This window comes from Corvus kubaryi, unplaced genomic scaffold (assembly GCF_017639235.1).
Source record: "Corvus kubaryi isolate FWS band 111438036 unplaced genomic scaffold, C.kubaryi_AGA036_p1.0 124, whole genome shotgun sequence".
NCBI classification, from domain to species: Eukaryota; Metazoa; Chordata; class Aves; order Passeriformes; family Corvidae; genus Corvus; species Corvus kubaryi.
In genome coordinates this window covers 4,760,595-4,783,320 of record NW_024580659.1, presented here as the reverse complement: position 1 = coordinate 4,783,320, position 22,726 = coordinate 4,760,595, and the positions used below count along the sequence as shown (strand labels likewise).

General features: G+C 39.3%; 1 protein-coding gene across 9 annotated transcripts; it reads right to left on the bottom strand.

The window, feature by feature from the left end:
* Nucleotides 1-927: 927 nt before the first annotated feature.
* Nucleotides 928-22,585, bottom strand: CCDC66 (coiled-coil domain containing 66). Of its 9 annotated transcripts, none has more exons than XM_042020652.1 (19): nucleotides 22,485-22,585; nucleotides 21,407-21,471; nucleotides 19,796-19,818; nucleotides 18,529-18,946; nucleotides 17,596-17,726; nucleotides 17,316-17,415; nucleotides 16,233-16,351; nucleotides 15,292-15,468; nucleotides 14,362-14,493; nucleotides 13,211-13,452; nucleotides 12,736-12,820; nucleotides 11,122-11,283; nucleotides 9,505-9,652; nucleotides 8,937-9,062; nucleotides 7,957-8,435; nucleotides 6,972-7,009; nucleotides 6,417-6,703; nucleotides 5,835-5,962; nucleotides 928-1,305 (listed from the first exon to the last, which is right to left on the bottom strand). In XM_042020652.1, the coding sequence occupies exons 1-19, from the start codon at nucleotides 22,493-22,495 to the stop codon at nucleotides 1,225-1,227; spliced, it is 2,952 nt and encodes a 983-aa protein (XP_041876586.1). In that variant the 5' UTR covers nucleotides 22,496-22,585; the 3' UTR covers nucleotides 928-1,224. The 9 variants fall into 9 exon arrangements, with proteins under 9 accessions (XP_041876586.1, XP_041876567.1, XP_041876593.1 ...); XM_042020633.1 differs by having other exon boundaries at nucleotides 17,316-17,419; nucleotides 17,591-17,726; nucleotides 22,485-22,584; XM_042020659.1 differs by having other exon boundaries at nucleotides 8,937-9,023; nucleotides 17,316-17,419; nucleotides 17,591-17,726; nucleotides 22,485-22,584.
* Nucleotides 22,586-22,726: the final 141 nt, after the last annotated feature.

Here is a 22,726-nt window from a genome sequence, read left to right as displayed (position 1 = left end):
CATCTCACTTGGTGCTCTGTGCTACTGCAGCACCATCAGTGTCCTCCTAGCTTTTATCTGGCCACTGTAATTACTGTAATGAGAGGACAAACATGGGTTTAATGACTGTGGGAGTTCAATTTGCATCAGAAAAACCTCAATCCTCTCCCACTTCAGCTTAATGATTCCTGGGCTTTCAGGCTTTTTTTTGGTTTGGTTTTGTTTGTTTTGTGAACTAGCACTGGGGTAAGTACAGTTTTACCTGTTTCTTAATCCTGTCTCTTTAATTTCACATCTGCTGAGTTACCAACTTTTTCCCCCTCAGCGATTCTCTCTTACTTGGCTCGTTTTGTTCATCGTCCTCTGCCTTGGGCTTCTGGCAGGCAGCAGCCACAGTGAGCAGCTGTGGAGTCTCCACACAACCCTTGCTGCTGCAGTGCTGGTTTTGCTGAGACTCTTAACTTTTGCTGCTTGTCTTCGGGTTGTCCAAGTCCTGAGCTTGGGGGTCTTCCTGTTTGTAATTTGATTTTACTGCTTTTCTCTGGGATGTGTTGTTTGGTACCAGGTGAGTGTTTGAAACTATGTAACTAAACTCACAAAATTAGTAGGGACAAAATTACTAGTTAAAAAGGGCAGCTTTAAAAAAACCCCCAAACCCATGGACTTTTGCCTAAAGTTGATTCTTTCCCTCTATAAACAGTGGATTGATCTATTTGTTCAAGTTAAGAACCAGTACCAGACTAGTGTAGCACTTATTACCCTCCCCCAAACATGGCAAATAATCTTTTCTGAAAAAAAGAACTCCCTTGTATCAATGAATTGTTCCACATTGTGATGAACTGTGGTCTTAAAATCTGGGAGTACTGAATAGTCACTGTATAAGCCTAAAAGGTGGCTAAATATTGAAATACAAGCAGTTTTGTATAGTTAAAAACAAGCCATTCAGAATACATCTTAATCTTTTTATTTATCAAAATTCACACACTGAGTTCTACAAAAACCTAGGTAACAGGTTTTTTCCATGTTTTTGGTGGTTTATATTAAATTGACACATCTTTATTCTAAACAGACAAACCATCATTAGTTTAATGTATCTTCAATATAAAAGGTAACATGACCCTGTAGTCTATCAAAATTCTCATAATTTAATTTTCATAAAAAAAACTAGAGGTGGTTCATAATTAATTACAGTAGCAAAGTGCTGTGCATTTCCATTTTAAGAATTCAGAACATTGATAGTACCTCTCAAAACGGTGGCATGAAGTTCTCTTGAGCTACAATGGGAATCAGAGTGTTCTCCAACTCCTTCTGCTTCTGCAGGAGGCCCTGAAATAAATAGAAATGTGAATGTTCTGTCTTCCTCATGCAGCCTGAACTAACGAAGTGTCATTGTTTCATAGTTAAAAACAATTTCCTTGTTAAGGCCCAATGGTTTTGAAATACACAACTTCAGAAAAAACAGTAGAACCTCACACACTCAAGGGAGAGGGAACTTCTACAGAAGCCTTCGTGACTGGCATAGAAGCCAGGCCAGTTTGCAGGGATGACCATGCAGAGGGAAAACAGACTTTTCCACTGTATGAAATTGAACTTTCTCATTCCTTTGTGCACTCTCTGCCTTTGCAGTGTTGTAGTGAATTTTTGTAGGACGCTGAACCCCGAACTTTGATGGGCATTGGCTTTTAGCCTTAACACAAACAGTACTCTAAGAGCAGCATTGCCATTGGAACCAGAGCAGTGTCAGACACTTTAAGATACGGATTTGCTGTCAAAAGGTTCAAGGTTCCTGCTTTGTTAATGGTTCTTGTAAGTACTGATGATAGAGAAAACCTGTCACAAAAAACCCTCAGGAAATGTATCCTTGTCTATCAAGTAATACATGATGTTAAGGATACAGGATGTTTTGTTCACTAAATATCAAGTAGCAGGAAACCAGCTGCCTAGATCTAGATAAGAGCCAGAGACAAATATGTGCTTGCCTAATCCCTATCTGTACTTGCTTAGCCAGCTTTTAGTTCCAGGACCTTGAGCATAATGACCATATAAGGAGGGGTCAACCAAAAGACACCGGAGGATGACTACTAACCTTCATTCTGCGACCACCAAGAGGAAAAAAGACCCCCTAGCAACAAGTCACACATGCGCAGAATACCATGAAAGAGACGCGTTAACCGGAAAAGAAACTGTGTAAGAAGGAACTGGAACTGGCGGAAGGCACGGCAGTTGGTGGAGCGGAGACTCCCCTGCCGCCCAGCGCGGTATTTGCCTTTGCCTTGCTTGCTTATTAATAAAATTTTGTGATTGGCAAAATGGAGTTCCTGGATTTGTCACATATTTATCACACATGATAGAACTATGCCAAGTATGTGCATAAATTAAAAATAAGTCTTTTTACTGTAATTAATAGGATCATATATAGTGATACAACTGGCCCCTTGCTTTCCATCTATTTTAGACTTGTCAAAAATAATTTGGTACCATGGAGGTTTTCTAAAAAGCAAAGAAAAGTAAATTATTTTTCTCAGAGTTCCAAGGCCTTTCTCAAAGGTAAGAGTTACAAGGCTGCTGGCACAGCTCAGTACAGGCCTAATGCATGACAGCAGCTCCTACAGCAATTTAGACACACATTCCTGGTGGCACCAAAGGAAAGTCAGCACAGCAGCCTGTAAGCCTCCACTCTGGCTCCTTCAAAGGCAGCAGCTGCCTACTTTCAATCACTTGATGAATTGCTTTCTAATAATCAACAGGATCTGCTTATTTCTATTAACGGCTCAGTGTTTTCAGTCTCTGTGTCAATAATTATTATTTTTACAGAGCATTTCTTGTGTTTAGGAGCACATCACAAAAACAAGTTATAAAATAAACTGCCCTAAATAGACCAAGAGCTGAGGAACAAGTAACCCTGCAAGCTGGGAGTTCAGTGTTTATCCCATGGGTTGCGCAGCTACTACGAAGGTGCACAGCAATGGCAAATAGCTCCCCAGGGAGCCATGGGGGTGTGTCCCCACCCAGCCATTGTCACCTGCAGCCCTTGGGCTGCTGCCTCAGGAACAATGGGATGCCTTGGCAGTACTGACCTGGGGTGAGGAGGGTGTGCTCCTCTTTCTTAAACTTTGGCCCTTCTCTGTCACAAATAGTTCACTTTGCTGGGCTTATCCACTGACTGATTTCATTGAGGAAAGTGAGTCTGTTGCTAGTTCTTATTCCTGCTGTGACCTGAGACACAGGAAGAGACTTGCTGTCCTGTAGCAAATGCAGTGACAGACTGACCCTCCCTTTGCCTTCTCTTTTCCCTGGTGTTTTCCCTGGGCTCTTCCTGCACCAGCCCAGCTGTATTGGAGTTCAAAGACTAAAGAATGTTCAAAATTATGTGAATATTATGTGAATTTCCCCGGACAAAACAATGGCTAAATATGTTGTAAATATAGATATGTATGTATGTAGTCTGAAACTACCAGTCCACTCTATATCTGTATATATCAATGTAAAAAAGCAAGACTAGATTATCTTCTGAAACAGAAAACTTGGCTTTTTGTCTGTATTTCAGACAAAATTCTGCACTATTCGTACTTTCTCAATGAAGTAACTGATGCAAAACAAGTGTAACCTGTACATCAGGAGGAGTACACAATACTAGGTATAGGTATACAAGATATACTGAAGTTGAACAGTTCATGTCCTAAATGCCTTCTGCAGCTGGCAGGGTATTTAAAAAGGAACTCCACATGGTTTAAGTTAACTCTCTTGCAGAACCAAGATCCACTGAAAGACTAACCTTACTGTTACTTTTTAGCCACTGCAAAAATGACTTTAGGTTCCTGTCTTTTCTAGGCGTGCCAGCTTTAACCTTTTTAAGTATCCATGGCTTTTGTATCTGCAGCAAGCACAAAGATCAAATTGTACCTTGAATCTGGCTTCCATCTTAAGCAAAATGCCACTGGCAAGTGAAGTGAAATACAGAACATGGACTTGTATAAAACATGGACTTGCCCAAAGAAGGTGAATCATTGCAGGCTGTGAACAGTACAAGGACCCAGCTTCTACTGCAAACTGTAACTGTTCTACAAGGTCCCCAAGCAGGGACCTAGCCCTAGGCTAGGAGTGATAACTGTAACTGCTTCCCAAGCAGAGACCTAGCCCCGGCCAGCTGAAAGTGGTAACGAGTGGGAAACTCCCAAAGTACCAGCAGGAAAGAGTGAAGATGCAAAGTCACAGGTTCTGCTAGAACAGATAGGGAACTAGAATGTAATCAGTGAAATAGATGTAGGTGGCCCATAACTGTAATGTGAACATCTCTGTGTCATAAAGGAAGATGTAGTTATTTGTGTTAGCTAGATTGGAATGGTGTGTTGTGTTTGTAAGCTGGAGATAAGAAAACCACAGGTTATGTAAAACCCCAACCCCCAGATGTGGGACTCCAAGATAAGTAACTGGCAGGGGTGGGGGGCAGATTTGTAAAAGTATAAAATGAACAACAGTGGGATGTGCAGATGGGGGTGCTGACCCCTGCGTGCTCCTGGCACCAGTAAAGGTGCTGTGGAGTAGATTCCTTTGGATCAGAAGCCTGAATACAAAATACTTAACAGCTGCAGATATTTAACAAAAATGTTAACAAGCAGGGAGGAGGACCAGATCTGATGAAACCAATCTGGAAGCTGTTAGAAACTGGCAGCCTTTCAGTGTTCTTGGGTCAGAGCTTTTCTTACTGACCTGGGGAGAGTTACAAGCCTTTGTTTGCACAAGGAATTTAGCTACTGCTGAAGCACTGTGTGTAAGTGGCAGTGATGCTCTTTCTAAAGCACAAGTAATCAATAGCATTAACTGCTGTTAATTTTGCTGTGCTTCATTCTGTCAGGTTTTCTTCCCTTTATATTGATTATTTATGAAATTTTCCTCTCTCAAGGCAGATAAAAATCCTGCTGCTAGCACTAAGGCACTTTTAGATTGGACTCATTCAAAAGCAAGGGAAGATACTGGTACATGTTTATTTTCAGTGTTCTTCACAAAGAAAAGGCAAGCCTGAAGTAAATATTTTTTTGTCTTGCAGCCCTGTCCGGCAATTTAGAAGCACAAAAGAGAAGTGCTCATGTGCATGTCCAGACCTGTGGCTTCAGTGGCTGTGGCCCACACCTTATTGCCAACAGGTGGGGTATCAAATTCACTCAGGCTTTAATAAGTAAATGCCATTACAGTAACTGACTACAAATAGAACAATGTACACAAACACACACAGGCTTTTATCTCAGGAGCTCATGTGTCTGTGGCATTAAACTCATTTTCATTTTCTTTACAGAAAACCTGGCTGATTGACAAATCCTGAGTTTTCTTTTTAAATGCTAATAAGTAGCAGCTGTCTTGGAAGGATTTTTTTAAGTGTTCACACTTCCAGTTTGCAAATTACAGTATTTTTCCAGGCCTGACAGGAGACTACCCCACCAACCTTTCTGCACCAACCCCACTGCTCTGTCCTGACCTGGGAACTGCAGAGGGGAAATCTCATTAGCAAGGTTCTAGTGTTGTGTTAAAATTCTATTCTTTTGGAACTGATCCATTCCCTACAAACAACCCTAACTATGGAAACCTGGATGCCAAACAAAGCCATTTCTCTTCGTTTCAGGTTTGCTCAGGCACTCCACTGTTTCATAGCTGATTTAAGGACTAATATTCTCTCTCTAAGTCCTGTCCAAAGGTGGAAGCAACACGTGAAAAGCAAAATTAGTGAAATGGAATAAAAGTGGAGGCCAGGGCTCAAAACATAAATAATATGATGGAAATTGAATTAAGATTATGATGTGATAATTTTTACTTCAGTATATATATACACATGCACATTCATCCAATATATTTTTGCTTACCTGTCGTAATTTTGACAATCCTTTGAGAATTGCTTGTTGTCTCTCTCTGATTGTAACTACATCAGGATTGAGAAGAGGATCTCTAATGTGATCTGAGCTAAAAATCTGTCGTGGCATTTGGTAAGAATCTAAAAGTAAACATATATCAAATCAGTTAATAATATTCTTTGTTAATTTTCTTTTAATTTTAAAGCAGTAGATTTTGAAAGTTTGTGAAAATCAGGGGTTGGTTGCTATCAAGATTATAATCTCTACTTTTAAATGAAAACAACACTGAGATTCCTAAACCCCAATCTCTATACAGTTATGCAAGAAGTGCAATCATACTTCATGAAAGGTAAACAGACAAAAAACGGATAAAAGAATTTTTTTGTTGCTTTTCTGATTTTTTAAAACTTATCTCACGGTTTGTTATTTTTTGTTAATACAGAGTATAATTTGTCTGCACAGCCTTTTTTTTTGCACAGCACTGCTGCGACACAGAGAGATCACTGCAAAATTCAGTAAAAAGCAAATACGGAATTGGCTGAAGCTGTAAATCACTGTAACATCTGTTCTCCTCTCCATGAATCCTTTCAGTACCGTGCAGGTGTCGATGCTGGGGGTCCTGTGTTGAGGGCCGGCTCAGCGGTGCCTCAGGGTCGAGGTAATAAACCTCCCGCGTGCGCACGTAGGGCACGAACTGTGCCGAGGGAGGTCTCGCGGCCTCGGGGACGGCAGCGGGGGAGCTCCTCTGCTGGGCGTCTGCCCTGCTGCTCCTCTCTCTCCTACCATGGTGGTTCTGCACCAGGAAATGAGAAGCCTGGATCTGTCTTTGTTGTACTTGGAGTAATCTGTTCCTAACTGCTGGAACAGGTGGGGATTCAGACCTGTACGGAACAATCGCGGTTATAAAAAAGCTCAGACAATACTTCAGTAATGTGATTCATTTTCTCAAATAGCAGACACAAAGAAACCTTGGAGGACAGGATTTTTGTTCATTTACTCTGCTTTTATACCTGAAATCTGTCTGGTCTTGTGTGTTTTTAATACTAAATTAGATGCATCTAAATTCTTTTTAAAAATCAGGAAAGAAAAGCATGTATATTTCAGTAATAATGTGCTTCTACATTTCATTAATGCAGAGTATTGACGTACCTTTCTTCATTCAAGTGATTCTTATGAAATTGTTCTTCCTAGGAGAAAATCAAAGAAGTCAAAAGTAAAACCAAAAATCTCCATTTTTTTATATTAAAAGCTTTCATTTTTCAGAGCAAGTTTGTTCTGAAATTCCAAAAGGACTGTTTAACCTGGGTTCAGGAGAAAGGTATTTATCAAAGATTTGCATTTAAGAGACTTGTAGTGCCTATGAAATAAATGAACAAATTACAAGAGGATTTGCCCCAATTTTCTGTCTTTGGCAGCTCTAAGCACTATCAAAAATATTATGTATATTTTCTTATGTTCTTGGCATATAAAAATTTATAAACCTGAAAGGTTCAATCCAAGATATTAAAGGAAAGGTCCAGAGTTTTGCTATTTGAAGGTGTGAGAAAGTGAGGTGTTTGTGCATACAGAGTGAGTAGAGGGAGAGAGGAAAGCCAAGAATACATTCAGTAGTAGTTTCTTTAAAAGACTTTTTTCCAGCCACAAGCTCTACCGATATAATGCTTACTGCAAATGGACAATGACTCCACTAAGGAGGATGCATTTCTGTGGCAATGGAGTACACATTCTCAATAATCCAGTCTCTGCAAAAATAAACATTGTTTTCTTGAGCAGGTACTGCTGTACCTCACCTGTCAGCACAACACAATGACTGGGCAAAAAAAAGCAAGTCAGTGATGTCACTGTGTCCTGCACACTGCTTGCAATCAAGCTCCCTGTTTACATAATGAATCAGTGTTAGTCTAGAAATGAAAAGGAATCAACACTTTGGAAGACTGAAATAACAGTAAAAACTCAGTCACAAAATCTGAAAATGTTCTGCTGCTCCTGATGAACAACAGAGTGCTGACACAAGGCTGAGCAACAGGAGAGCTTCAATGCTTTGGTTACATAACTGAATTCCCACCCAGGTAAAACTGAGGAACAAGAATCTTAAAAACACATAATTGTTCTCAGAGAGCAGAGGGTGACCCACCTTCCTGCCTCTGTGGCCCTTGTTCTTCCCAGTTGTTTCTTCCCGAGGTGAGAGAGACCTGGCTGAGTGCCCCCCTCTTCTTGTACTGAGCTGCCCAGGGCTGTTCCTTTCTACCAACTGCAGCAGCTCCATTTGGCGGCGCACTTTGTTCTCTTCCCTTTGTTTCTGCAGTGGTTTAGGGTACCTTTCTGAGGCTGGAATGTATCTTTTCCCAGGCTTGTTTATGTTCCAGTCAGGTCTTTTGCTGTATTTTTCTGAAGACTTAATTTGTCTTTCTCTTCTTGCATATTGCTCGTATAGATCACTGTAAATGCCACCAGTCTCTTTTCCTGAAAGTTTATTTTTATCCGTATACTGCATTTCCTTCTGGTATTTTTTACTGTTAGAGGTTTCTTTATATTCTATGGAAATATCAGGTGATTCACAACATGCAATTCTTTCCTCAGCTGACTCAGTGTATGCTGAAGTATTATAGCAATCTAAAAAAAATTATTATATTTTAACTCCAAGTCTGAGCTATTCAAATTACTTGGTTGACTTTTGTATGTGTATCAATCTACCACTACTGATTTTATTTAAAAAATGGCTGCTACAGTTTTATAATGCTTTTCTATTCTTTTTTTCTGTGGAACAGAGGACCAGTAGAAGCAAACTCAGTAAGGAAGAGATAAAACACAGAAGACTGGAGAACCAAATCAAGTTACTTAATAAATTTGGACCTATGTGGCTTGTGACCCTAAGTCAACACTACATTCCATACTGTGGGATTTGTAACTGGTAAGTAACAACTATACAGAAATACAATTTATTTAGAAGAATAAAGAGTGATAAATAGAGGAACAAAGTGATACACCAGCATGTCTGTGTCTGTGCAAGTATTTCTTTCTAGCTTTATTCATTGCGAGTAACAGTGATTTGGCTCAGTTGCACAAATGGGGTCCCCCTGCCTGTCTGGAGTGACTCAGGTGCGGGATCTGTACCTGTCTGCACCGCGGTGTCCCTCCGAGGAGAAGCCTGCTGCTCAGGGGGACTACTCTTCACACCATCAGGGAAATCAGTACTTTGTGCTGAAATGCCAGAATTACAATTTTCAAACTGTGTATCACCTGAAAAGTGGCAAAATTGTTCCATTTAGTAACCCCAGTTCAATTTAAACCATGCTACAGAGTTATCAGGCTGTTGTGGTTTAGAGCTCAAAGCACTACTGAGAACTCTGGTCCAGATCCCAATACTCACCCTTTTCCACTGGAAATCTGACAGCACATAGAATATTCCTGTGCATTCCTGCTACTATCTTTATACATTTCTTCCTTTATGTAACACACTATTTGAAACTTACTAAAACACAATATTCTCCGTAGTTGTTAACGTTTCTATTTTTTTGAAAGGTAAATAAATTGTAATGAAATTTGGTTTGTGAAGCAAAGGAGCTGTTTCTAACTCAAATGCAGACAGGAAAACAAAACCAAAAAACTCCAACCCCAGAAACAACTTGCTTTCTAACACCAAAGGAGCAGGCAAACTGAGTATGAGAAGACTTGTACTTGCCACTACCAAGATTGTTCTGAAGTTTTGAAATGTCATGTGCCTTCTGAGCCAAGTCTGGAATGTGCTGTTGTTGTTTTGATCCATGGGCTAATTCCTGAGCTTTTTCCATTGTCTGATAAAGCTCTTTGGCTTTAAGAGTTGCAAGTTCCTTAAAAAAAAAAAGAAAAAGTTAAATATGTGATCATTTATTTTCATTTATTTTGAGAATAAAATCTATTGGATTATTTAATCACCATATAATCCTCAAGGTTTACATATATTCTTATTTAGAGAAAATATTTTTTTTCAAAACTAAAACTAGTTGAGTAAGTGCAGTACGTAACCTATAATTTCTATGATCATAAATTCAGAACCTCTGGTGTACTAATGAAAGATCTTCAATCCTAGCACTAAAAAGTAAGCATTTATATCCTCCAAGTTATCTGGATATTTATTTCCTTTCTAAAAAATTCCTCTTTTTCTAGATGCCATCTGATGTCAGCCATCTGTGACTTCCTGTAACACGTGGTTTAATGAAATGAAAGGTGCCTAAACAAAACTAATAAACCCCATTTTCCTCCTACTTTCACAGGAAGGAGTCAGTAAAAGCTCCCCAGCAAATGTCAGGGGGTTACTGTTCCCTGACTCAGTGGGTTCAAGATGCAGGAGACCAGGAAAAGGAAAATCTCATTTCCAAACTGTTATGAGCAGCTGATCCCACTTCCCCCTGCATTTGCAGTTGGAAAGAACAACTGGTGCTGTAACATGTAGCTGAGCAATTACAGAGAAGGATGACTTTCCCCATGTTGTACCAGTCTGTTCAAGAATCTACAGGCAGATGCTACACATTTCCATCCAGGAAATGCAGAGAAATCAGGAATCCACATTTCTGCAGGCTTTGAAGAAGACTGTTTTTGGAATCACCTTGTCTTATGACACCATGGAATCTGCTACTGTTCCAAAGAGGAAGCAAACAATAATAGCTGCTACTGTGCCAAAAGGAAGAATGAAACGTCAGACCAAGTGTTTAACCTTCCACAGAGGTAAGAACAGATAGAAATGCAAAATCTGTACCAACCAAAGGTCAAAATGTACTTTTGGTTTACCTTTTATATGAAAGCACTGTGTAAAGCTTAGCAACAGCTACACAGGGGAAACCTGTAGAACTTGAATGACTTTTAAATTTACTTCTCCACACTATATCCTAAGAAGTCTTTAATTCAGACTGAAAGCACATTCACTCAGATGAACTTATGGTACTGAAGCACCTTAAAAGCATCAAGTTACCAATTACAATAATTGGATCACATACTTTCAGGTATTTTTAAATTTTAAATTTCCATTTTAAAATGGGTGTTTCTGCACTATTTAAAACTACATTTCTATTTTTGCCAGTTCTTTAATTTCTCTTCTTGAAAAGGCCATTGTTAAAAAAAAAAATCTGGCCTTACTCTTGTATGGTGTGGTAAGTTTATTAATTAAAAAAGCAGATTTTGGTTTCAAATGTCGACGTTTTGGATAGTTTTCATTTTCAAAATGATGTGGTGACACAATTTTGCAGGTGAGGAACACGAAACATTTTCCTCAAAATTCAGTATTATCACTGACTATCTACACTAAAGATAATGCAAACCCCACCTCCTTTTGTTTTTGTTTCAGCATTTCTTCTTCAAACTGTTTCTGCAGTTGTGCTTTTTCTCGTGCCAGGCGCAGTTCTTCCTGTTGTTCTTCCCATTTTCTCTGCTCTTCCTCCAGTTGTTTCTTCTTCCGTTTTTCTTCCACCTGAGCCATTATTGCTTTCTGGCAGGATCAGAAAAAAAAAGGCAAAATAAAAGATACAACACTAAAGTAATGTAAGGTATTTATTTGTGTATTTTTGTATATGTGTAGAATTGGATTTGAACAAGTGAAAAAAAAAATTCAAGACAATTTATTTCAAGCATTCCTGGTTCTGTTTCTGGAAAACCACCAGCCCAATTGAGCACTCCGAAATACTCAGAAAAAAGAGCTTTTTATGTTTTAGAAAATGCTTTTTTTTTTCTTGTAAAGAGATGAAGGTCTGATTTTCACCTTATGCACATACGGTAATCTGTAGGAGCCCAGAGTGCCGAGAATATTTCTCTGCCTGTTTTTAAGGGTTCTTACCCCCCTGAACAACACTGTTTTAGCTTCAAACCTTGGAAAAAATTACCAACAGTCAGACAAGAACTAGAAAATACAGTGGTGTGAATTAGGTGATAGACTACTATGTAAGATTGTCACAAGGTGAAAAATTTTGAGGTTTTGGGCTTCTCTTTGTAGTAAATAGATAAGAGTAAAAATATCAAAATGGAGGATTGTTGTTGCTCTCTAAACTTTCTTCTTCTACTACTCCATGTTCTGCAGTAAAAGTAGTCTGGGATGATTGGATAGAGAATTCCGCAGTTCCTGCCCGTGTTACTGAATAATTGGTAGGAAAGTGAAAATAATGTATGTTTTTAGTAACTATTGGTTAAAATATCTTTAAAAGGCTGTAACACCTTAATAATCTTGATAGAGAGGCCTCACTCCTGCTTTTCTGTGCTCTATGCTGTACCTGGGTCATGCTAGTGCCTCTGTTCCTCTGATAAGACTTAATAAACAACTATCTGGAAGCACTGAAACTCAAGGAAAAGTCTCGGTTAATCTTTGAAACTCCTTGCAAGGACTTTCAGCAAATTCTCTCCCATCCGGAGGGACTTGATTTACGGCACGGTAAAGTGTCAGTAATCCAAGAGTTTGATCCAGCAGAGCAACAGTATGACCAGAACAGTCTTTTTACATTTATCCTGAGACTTCTTCACACCATGCTAGAGACACCAGCATGCAGATACACATTGTCAGAGTGCCACAGAGGTTATGTAAATGTCAGTAAAGCAGATGAAAGACTAAAGATTCATGGAGTGGCAATCTGTAAATATCAATCCTCCTTAACAGTGGAGACTGAAGGAAAATGCACACAAACCTGTTAGAGCTCTAAAGACTCAACTGTACATTTTTTGAGGCAGGAATTCAGTTACAGAAATGCAATAATCTTCTGCAAATATTGAAAGAGAACTGTAGAGTCTGACTGAAGGAAATACTGCCAAGCAATGTACATGTCATCTAAAGCATAAAAGTCAAGTGCCTCCCTGAATTCTGGTATTAAATCTCATGCTTTACTCATGAGACAATACCTTCCATCCTTTCTTCTTATTAAAAAAGTGTGAAAAAAAGTGTAAAACCAAAGTCTACCTGATGTTCCAACTGCTTCTGCCGTCTCCTGTCCCTCTCCTCAATCTGTGCAGGGTCCAGCAGAGCTGTCATGGAACGGAGAAAACTGTGAAAAAAGGGACATGTAAATGTTTTTAATCATTAGAAAATAATCCTAAAGCCTTTCTTAATTGGAATCAGTTAGATTTCATTTTCATATTGAGGTTCTCTGATTATATTAATTATAAATCCACACATAATTCAAAAATTATGAAATTCCTTTTATTAAGGAGAAAAGTAAGGTTATTTGCAGTAAATTTTATTAATGAACAATATAACCACTTGTGCCTTTCAACAGTGAAACAACAGGTACTTAAAAAAAAGCAAAAGCCAAATCAATAAGATCCAAAGATCACATTAAAAGAATCTTATTTAATTTCTTTTTTTTTTTAATTTCTGAGGAGGTACCAGAAATGTACTGGTTGGGAAAATAATTACCCTTACAAAGCTTACTCACCTGACTCTCTGACTTTGTTCCAAAGCACCACTTTTAGCAGCTTTTTCTGCAGTTCCCACCTGTAAAGGCATGAGGTTGCCTAAAGCTGCAGGTGACAAAGGGTGAATGAAAGCAGTCGGGTCCTTGTGGTCAGGTGACAGGCAAAGACTTTCAGGCTTTCTGTACATTCCATGTTGTGCATTAGCATTAAGGTGGTTCTTAAAAGAATCAAAATGCATTGCCCATCTGTCATGCTCTTCTGCCTAAGTATCAAGCAACAAAAAAAAAGAAAAAGTATTCAATTACACTGTTTCTGTAAGGTGTGGTTAACAAAACAGAAAATACACGTTTTGTATAACAGGAACATTTGAAAAGCTACAATGCAGACAGCAGTTAATTCCTTAAGTGAGAAAACAAGTGTCTCAGTTGCTTAAAATGCAAGTCAGATCACAAATTATAATGCTGATCCATACCTGGTCAGCACAAACATACTGCTACTACATTTTCATGGAAAAAAAGAAAAAGGTCACTCCCGGGTTCCTGCAGCCCTCCTCCCACACCTAAAAAACCCAATTTACAAAGGAAGCCTGATCCCTTCAACAACTTGGGAAAAGACACGACTTGTGTTGTGTGTAGGTCTGTAACTACTCCTGGCAGCAAGGCTGTCTTTGGGGGATGAAAAAAGGTAAGGCTATTTTCTTCAATACTTTCTGGAGAAGTGCTTGCTTTTAAACTTTTTTAAACTTTCAGGAGTGTGCATGTGTATTAAAATAATATTTCTAGAAACAGGATTTAAGCATCACTGTGACACACTTTACTTGTCTTTTCTCATCTCCTGTAGTCTACACAAAATTTCTTTTTCCTAAGTGTCTAGCCGTGGTCTCTACACCACCTTGCAAACCCAAGTGCTTTTACAAATGGTGGAACAGAGAAAGAAAGTGTAGCACTACTACTGCCTCCATGCCTGCAGCAAGCTCTCTTACCAGACACTGAAATACTGAACAGCCACTGGCTCAATGTCCAGTAAGTCCATCCTTATGGTGAAAACCTGGACATGCTGCAGGAAATCCCATCTTTGTTGCCACTTCACTAATTACATCTTTTATTTCTTAGAACAAAACTGTAGAGAAAGACTTCTCTTATTTCAAAAAGTCCCTCTAAACCACAGATACCTTTGATAAATTAAGTTTTTCTTCTATTTTTCGTAATTTAGCTTCTTCCTTCTGCTTGTCCAACTCTTCAAGCCACTTCTTCTGTTGCTCATGTTTCAAAGCACTAAAAGGTCGTTCCTGTGGCACAGCTTCCTGAAATAAGGTAACAGCTAGTTCTTGTACAAAAAAATTAAGTATCTTGTCTACCACATAATAAAGACTTGGCAGAAAGCTCGGCCTTCAGTTGGTGAGCAAAACTGGGCCCTTCTCTTGCACAAACAAAGGATGTACATTTGTAACTGCAGCAAGTGTCTGACTGCTGACAGAAAGATGAATTCTTTGAATATTACTTTAACTTGAACCATCAGCCTCTCACTCCAGAAAACCTTAGTTATTTGTATCATGAACAGAAATCCCTTTTTCTTCCTGTGGTTCACTGTTCAGTCTGTGTTCCAGGTAGATTCAGCACCACAATCAAATTAGCAGTACTCTGTCTCAAATTAAGGAGCTACCATCTTCATTCTTCTGTTTCTGCTTCTTAATGGATGTCTATATTATTTAATAAACTCCAGCAGCACTGAGAACTTTCAGTGCCATCTGACCAAAAACTCCCTTCAGTCACTGCCTACCAGCCTAACTCAAAACCTACTTCTTGAACCTTCTGCCATCAGTATCTTTTATTTGATATAGGTTCCCACTTCTCTATTTCTTCAACACGTATTTAAAAACTAATTAATACTGCTTGGCACACCTCTAGTACTGTTCTTCACATCAGCCTGGGAAGTGCTGTCTTCAAAGCATTGATATTTTGGTAAACATTCATTCAGACACAATTATTTAGATACAGCAAAAAGGTCTGAGGAATTCTTCTAATTTAAAATAACTATTGGAGACAAACATTTGTTGTTAATAAATAAGTAAAAAAACCCTGCATGCAATTTAAGATCTCACCCTGAAAGCCAATGCTGTGCAACTGCCAGCTGGAAAGTCAGAAGAACTGAAATCAGAAGACTGCCCAGCTGGAGCTCCTGGAATATTCAGTGCAACTCCATCAGGCTCTGTGGCTAAAGCAGCTGTACAGGCAGAGTTTTCCTCAGTGCCATGAACTGAATCAGCTGGAAACATTGTCTGCAAATAAAGGGACCATTTTAAGACTTATTTAGTTCACCCGTTTTGTTTGTTAACAAAATTATACTTCTAGAAGCTGCTGTTCATTAAAACTTCAGCCCAAACTTGTAACTAAGCGTCTTTTATCCACTATTTATCAATTTTGCGGATTGAAAGAAATTCTTATGGGGCAGTCAAAACTTTGCTAGGAATGCTGAATATGCCACCAAAAAAAGTGCAATTTGCTTTTACTGGAAGAACTGATAGCAGATACAACTCTAACTTCTGTTTAACAGCAATAAATTTCACTGGAGAAGTCTCTTGTGAATATAATGTATTTATCTAACACAGTGTTTTCAGAATGACAGCTGACTTTTTAAAAGTCATACTGCTATGCTCATTATGTAAGCAATCAAATATGTGTGAGAGCTCATGAGCAATGTATACAATTATATAGCCAGGAATTACATTTGAGACTACTCCTCAAACAGAACAAGAAAAGATTTATACTTTTTAGTCAGGAATCCAAATGAAAGGACAGGAATGGGTTGTTCAGGTTACAAAGATCTTAAGCTGAGAGGTTACAAACTGGAGCAACAAGTAAGTGTGGACCAGGGAGATGCAGCAATTCATGCCCTGAGAGGGCTTAAACCACCAGTGGTATTGGATTCTACAGATCTGTACAGATTTGTACAGAAAATAAAATCTTCTATTAATTAGAAGTTAAACTGTTCTGCAGCAGTACTGGGGAAACTGTGTGCTCTTGTATTTCTTGACAGCCTTACCTGGTCTGGGTCAGGTGTTTCCACTTTATGGGTTTTATTATTGCCAGGTTTTGCCCAGAAATCGCCCACGTTTCCCTCCAAAGTTTCTTTCAGTTTCTTCTTCAGTGCTACTTGTTCATCTTAAAAAAACAAACAAAACCAAACTCTAGCAATTACTAGAGTTCCTATTACAAACAGTATTTAGCAGTTTAAAAAACTGAAAAAGACAACAATACGTGTCTCCCCTGTCATTTGGACTGTAAAATGGACTCAAACAAGAGTTGTCACCATTGTCTGACCACTCAGTCATGACCTTGCTCTTAAGAGCAAAGTGAGTGTCTGTACAGGTAACTGGGGAGTCTCTCTGAGAAGACTAAAAAGCACCAAAGGCTTAATTTCCCAGGGAAAGAGGGAAAACTAACAAATAACCAAGTATATAAACTCTCTCCATTTTGTTATACCAGTCTTGAACAACTGTAACATTATTAAAACCAACAGAGCAATACTGGAAGCTAGTGACAATGCAGAATTAAACACGAAACCAAATGGCCTAAATCCAAGTTCAGAACAAAACACAGCACTCCTCCATGTGAATCACAAAAAGCTTAATTCGTCAGGGAGAATTTATTCCTGTCTTAAACATTTTTACTTTTCTCCAGAGATTCCCTTTGGTTGGTGATGGAGCTGGACTGCAAACTCTCTGAAGTTCAAACTGCAATTTCATGCAGTCACGCTTGTAGATTGGGGTGATGCTGTTCCCATTAAAGACCAAATGCATTTGTTAGTGATAATGGCTGCCAACTACTGTCAGAATGTGACAAAACTGCTGGCAAGTAGCACCTAAAATACAAAGCATAACAATACATCTATTTGAGATAATATTTAATTGGCAAAGAAGTGTTTCTTGCAAGAATTTATAATCTTTGCATAAACTTTTGAAATTCAAGAATCTTAATCTGTCTTGGAGGCTTATGATTTACTTTTCAATTTGTAGCAACTGTACTGATATAAGTAAATTTAAACGGGCATAAGGAATATCAAGTTTCTTGGCATTTTGAGTGAAATGAAAATTGATCAAAAATGTACTTTATACATCATAAATACCTAATTCCTTCTTCCACTGGGCCTTTTTAAATTCCAATAAGGCTTTCTCCCCTTCTCTTTCACCCAAGGTACTAAACATGTCAGCAGGTTTCCATGAATCCTTTCTAGAGAAAAGGAATGAGGGGGAAGATTTTTATCTAGAAAGCTGATCCATTAAATTTTAAAGGTAACTTTGAAATTAGCATCTATAAACAATATTAATGTTATTAAGAACATATGATATGAACCTTTATTGGAGACACAATTTTTGTAGACAATAACTCAAATGTACGTACGTAACTTTTTGTCCTGGCTGTGGATGTTCTTCTTGTTTCCTGCTTGAATCAGAGTTTGCTTCATCTGGAACCAGGGACATTTCACAATCTTTCTGGAGTGATGGTGTAACATTCTCCTCTGATGCCTCATAAGAAGCTGTGGTAGAACATAAATATATAAATGTAAATAACCACTAAACTTCCTTCAGCTTTGAGTAAATATTTTGAGAGCAGAAGAAACTTGCAGATTCCCCACAATTTAACAGAAGTGTTTTCAGCCCTACTTATATAGTTAAGGCACATAAGTTAGACCTTCACAGGGTATTCTTAAAATGCTAGACTTAGCAATCACTTATTCTTGGCTAAGGGCTCAGAATTTGGGACTCTTATTAATTGCAGGATGTCTTATTCTTGCTGCAAAGAGCTGACCCCTCCACAGATCCACCAACAGGAGGAAGGATGCAATGAAGGAAGATAAGCAACAACTCTTACACTTCTGAATAGAAGAACTGGGGAGGGGAAAAGAAAAATACTATTCAGCAGTAATAGTCCAGTTAGGCAAAAAGACACAGTCCATCTCTGGGCCATAGGAAAATGGCAGAACTGCTCTTGAGACACACAGGAAGGCCTGAACTCTTCACAAACCAGAAGGGCCCCTGCTCCTTGGGGCAGTTCTGTGTTTTCCCTGCCAGTGTAAAATGGTTCTTATTTTGCGTGAAGCATTTCTTGCTGGTTTGCTCTTTGAAATACTGGAAATCGATCAAACAGTCCTTTTTACTGTTACAGTTATGAAATGTTTGGTTCTTCACAGTAACAATTTCACATCCATAATGGCAAATGGTACTTTGTCTGAGACCATCCAACATAAGAGTAACATCTCTCCAACATGCAAAAGAGTTCAGCTTTCACATTTTGCTCTGTTTCCACAAAACAAATGTATGCTATGGTTTGTATCTTACCCATTTCCTCTTGCTTTTCATTATGAGTCTCAGAGATGCTTCTCCCTTCTTTAACAATCATCAGTATCTGTTGAAGCTGTTCTTGTGTTAAACACACCAAACTTTTAAAGTCTTCAGCTGATACACATGGGGTTTGAGGTTTCTGTTTAGTTTCTTTCACAATATTAGGATCCTCTGAATCAGGGTATCTGTTTGTCTTATCTCTTTGGAAAATCAAAGAGTGATCTTTAGTTGTGGCTTCATGTGAGGAGCGTTTATTAACTTGCAGCTTTTCACCTTTTGTCATTGATAAGCTTGATTCACTCCTTGGTTTTGTTAAATTTTCCTGCTTGATACAAGCATTTTGTGTTGGCCTCAAGATGAGCCCAGTGTGCTTTATTCTCAAGGTCTGTTTAGGTGCTCTGGCTTTATTACCCATCTGTTAAAGCAAAAAGATTTCACCATCTATTAAGAAAGGAAATAAAACTGTATTCATAACAAATGAAAACAAGATTGAAGCAACAAGTAAAACAGGTGTCATTTTTCTTTTCTGTTCCATCAGTAGAAACTCTGTATAAGCTAATGAAATATCTTCATGAGTACCAGGAATACTTTGGAGGAGAACACAGCACCTGAATTTGAGCATTTCAAAGTGACAGTATGAACAATAACTTTATGTAGCATGACATTTAAAAGAATTTAATAAACATTAATTCTGCTTTACTTTGGTGTTTCTGAAGCCTGGCTCCAAACAGGTACATGTTTTCACCCAGCAGCCAGCAGTATTTCAATCTTGATTTTCCATTCTGTACTAAAGATTTATCCTTTCCAAGGTCCTTTGTGTACACTTGTAATTATTTCCTATGTATTGGGACCTTTTTCTGCTTTTTCTCCTTCCCAAGCCCACTGCATTCCAGTTTACTCAGAGACAACCTGTATGACCAAACTTGAAACTAAACACAATTCTGATCTCTATTTTACCAGAATTCCTTTAAGGTCTCTGAACGTTCTGATCTAGATGATTTTCTCTGCTGCTCTAACTTCTTGGCCAAGGAAACTAAAGCATTTTGAAAAGGTAAAAATAGTCACAGAACTTTGAGTTCATCATTTTGAACAGCTACTATAAACCTGAGAAATAACAGAATATCTCAAGTTAGAAGGAACCCATAAGCACATATTTCTCTCTCATAAATATAATTGATTACAAGTATTTAAACAGTTCAGTTAGTTCTCAAATTTTCTGTTAATAAATAGTAAACTTGCGTGTTCTAAAAACTTTTCCACTTACCTTCATGGCAGGCTTTGATTTATCTTTTGGGAAACAAACATAAACATATGAAAGAAGTATTTAATAACAACTTGCTCCTGAAAAACAATCTCGAGAAATTAGTAAAATGTTATATTCATCTGATTTTTGTAAGTCGGGGGGAAGTACTTCCCCCGTACCATCAGCCCTGATTATTTTACTTTTTTTACTTATTTCAGTATACACACTTCAAAAGCATGTTGGAAAAAAATTTAGATATATTTCAGAAACTATTTCCAGTTTTATACACATCTAATCAAATTATTGTGCCAGTCTGACCTTCCCCTGCTATTCATTGTTTCTCAGAAAGCCCTGTGGCGATGCCTTCTTTGGTTCCATGATGGTTTTTTGTCTCCATCACTGAGATGCCACAGTGCATTGCTCCCCACACCTGTCTCCTCTTCAGTCTCTTAACCCACATCCTAGAGGATGCATAGAGGTGTGGTAGTCTCAAAAATACTAAGTACCATGTTCCATATAATACTTTTGAATAAAGAATGTTCTAATATTAATAGAGGGAAGATGGTACTCAAGAAATCCTGTACACAGAGCTATTGTTTTGGAATTTTTTTCTGTGTAATAGAGAGACAGTAATCCTACTTTAGCTCCTAAGAACGTGAGCAGTGTTTTTCAGCACAGAAACCAAAATTCAGAACAAATACAATTTGATGCAATTTTTGACACCATTCAATTCAAGGAAGTGCTGTTCATATCAGTGTATAAACAAGTCAATTCTGGAAAAGACAGCTTATTCAAGGCTAGTTCACAGTCCAAGGCAAGGCTTTATCTTGGAGCACTCTGGAACACAGACTGCCCCTCCCCAGCCAAAGATGCTAAGGATGATTGTAAAGAGCACTGGAATTCCTTGCGGCTCAAAACACCACATAATGTCTCATTAGGCAGCTGTCTGGTAAATGCAGAAAATCAATTATAATTTAAAGGGCATTTAATGGAGAATTTCTGTATCCTGACTATGTAGAACAGTTAGGAAAAGTCGGCTTGTACAGAAATGTATGTCTGATAAATCACAATGGAATTTATTATAGAGATATATGCTGACAAATCACAGAAACAGAATTTATTAACACTTAATTACCAACATAGATTTTTCCAGTATATATCTCAGATAGCAGTAGTGAGATTCGGCCTAAATAAACAGCTTATTGAAAATTAAAAATGTTAATTGCAAATACTGAAGCTACTTGAAAAATGTGACTGTAATGCTGTGTAAATTAAGCAGTTTTTAGGCCTCTTTTATCCTGGCAAGTAATGTGCTATAAAGTTACAGAAATTATCAAGTTATGCCAGTTGATACACAATAGCACTTAACCTTTTTTTTTTTTTTTTATGACAACCTAAGGAGCGGAGACTATTCGCCACCTGTTCCCGGCTGGGCAGACTATTCAGAGCTTCATTATCAACCCAGTGTTCAGAATCGAGCTGGTGAGAGAGAGGACTTGTAAATAACAATGCACAAACATTCTTCCTACTCTGAAAAATATTTCAGGAAAGCTGGGCTTCATGTCGCTTGGATATTAGGTTTAACTTCAAGAAGCTTTAAAGATTACTTGAGATAAATGATTAAAAAAATACCAGAAGAAGCTAAAATTAGCCTAGGCTTTCCATCCAGCACTTCAGTTTCGAGCTTCAGTCCATCGCTGCAAAATGAGAGAGAGAGAGTGGAATCTGAAATATTAAGTAATCTGATAATGGTAAGATTCTTACATTAATAACAAGAACAATAGTATTTAATTACAACACAGTATTTACTGTTGTTCCAGATAGTCTTTTACATCCCAAGCTATGTTTTGAGAAGTTACTTAAAGAAATCAACACGTCTTGAAGAGGGTATAGTTTTATTATTGATACTGAAAAAACTGGATTTGCATGTTGCAAAGTAGATCTTTGACACTAAAGGTGCCACTCAATATTGTTATACAGAGCAATGTGCCTCAAGAATTTATTAGTCCAACAATATCAACTGCGAGCTGCAAAAATCGCTAACCAAGTCTCCCGGGATGCCAGCGCTGATCACAAAGAGGGGCTGTACTTTGGAAACAGCCTTTGGTTGTGCTTCCATGCACAACAATCCACCTTTGCAAGTGGAACAAGCGCTATTATAAGCGTTTACGAGAAGAGAAAAACGTGGCAAAGTACCCAACTGCCTTTCTTTCTTCCGTGCGCTCGGACAATCCAATATGACGATAAGTCCTCAAAATAACACTTCATCTTCAAATTTCATTTAAAAAAAAAGTTCAGAGTTTAAAAATCCAGCGCAGCTCGAGCTCGCACGCAACTTTCTCCGGGGCACCCCAGTAAGCGGCACCCCCGTACCCCGGCCCCGGCCGCTCTGTGCCGCAGCCGCGGGCACCGCGGGACGCGGAGGGTGCGCGCTGCCCCCGCTCCGCCGGAACGCGCTGTCCCGGGCATCCCCCTCCCTCCACCGCTTCCCAGGCACTCCCACCGAAGAAGGGTCGCTAGCCCCCGGCTCTGTCCCGTAGATCGCTCCCGCTCCCGGTGCCTCGGCCGCGCGGCACTGCGCGCCCTGGCGCGGGACTGCCGCGTTCCGCGGGGCCGTCCCTCCCCGAACAGCCTCACCCCGTGGAGACCGCGTCTCGCTGCCCGCCCGCCCGGCCCGGCCCAGCCCGGCCCGGCCCCGCTCGCTCCTTACCCCAGGTTCATGGCGCTGCCCGGCGGCCGCGGAGCCGCGCGGAGCCCCGCGCATCGCCCGCCCTCAGCTCCGCTCCCCGCTGAAGGAGCCGCACGCCGATTGGCTGCCCGCGGGGGGGCCTCCGCCAATGGGCGCCCGCAGCACTGCGGGGCGGCGTGGCCGGGAGCGCCGGGGAATGGAGTCCTACACATCCCGCTGGGCCGGGAGCGCTGGGCACGGGGTCCCGATGGAGACCCGCACAT

What these genes read in the sequence shown, in the direction of transcription:
- CCDC66 (XM_042020633.1), bottom strand. An exon ending in CCAGTGGAAGAAGGAATTAG is followed by an intron (nt 16,352 to 17,315) that starts GTATTTATGATG and finishes TGTTTTTTTAAG; the next exon opens with ATGAACAAGTAGCACTGAAG. An exon ending in TCAGAACAATCTTGGTAGTG is followed by an intron (nt 9,063 to 9,504) that starts GCAAGTACAAGT and finishes GCCACTTTTCAG; the next exon opens with GTGATACACAGTTTGAAAAT.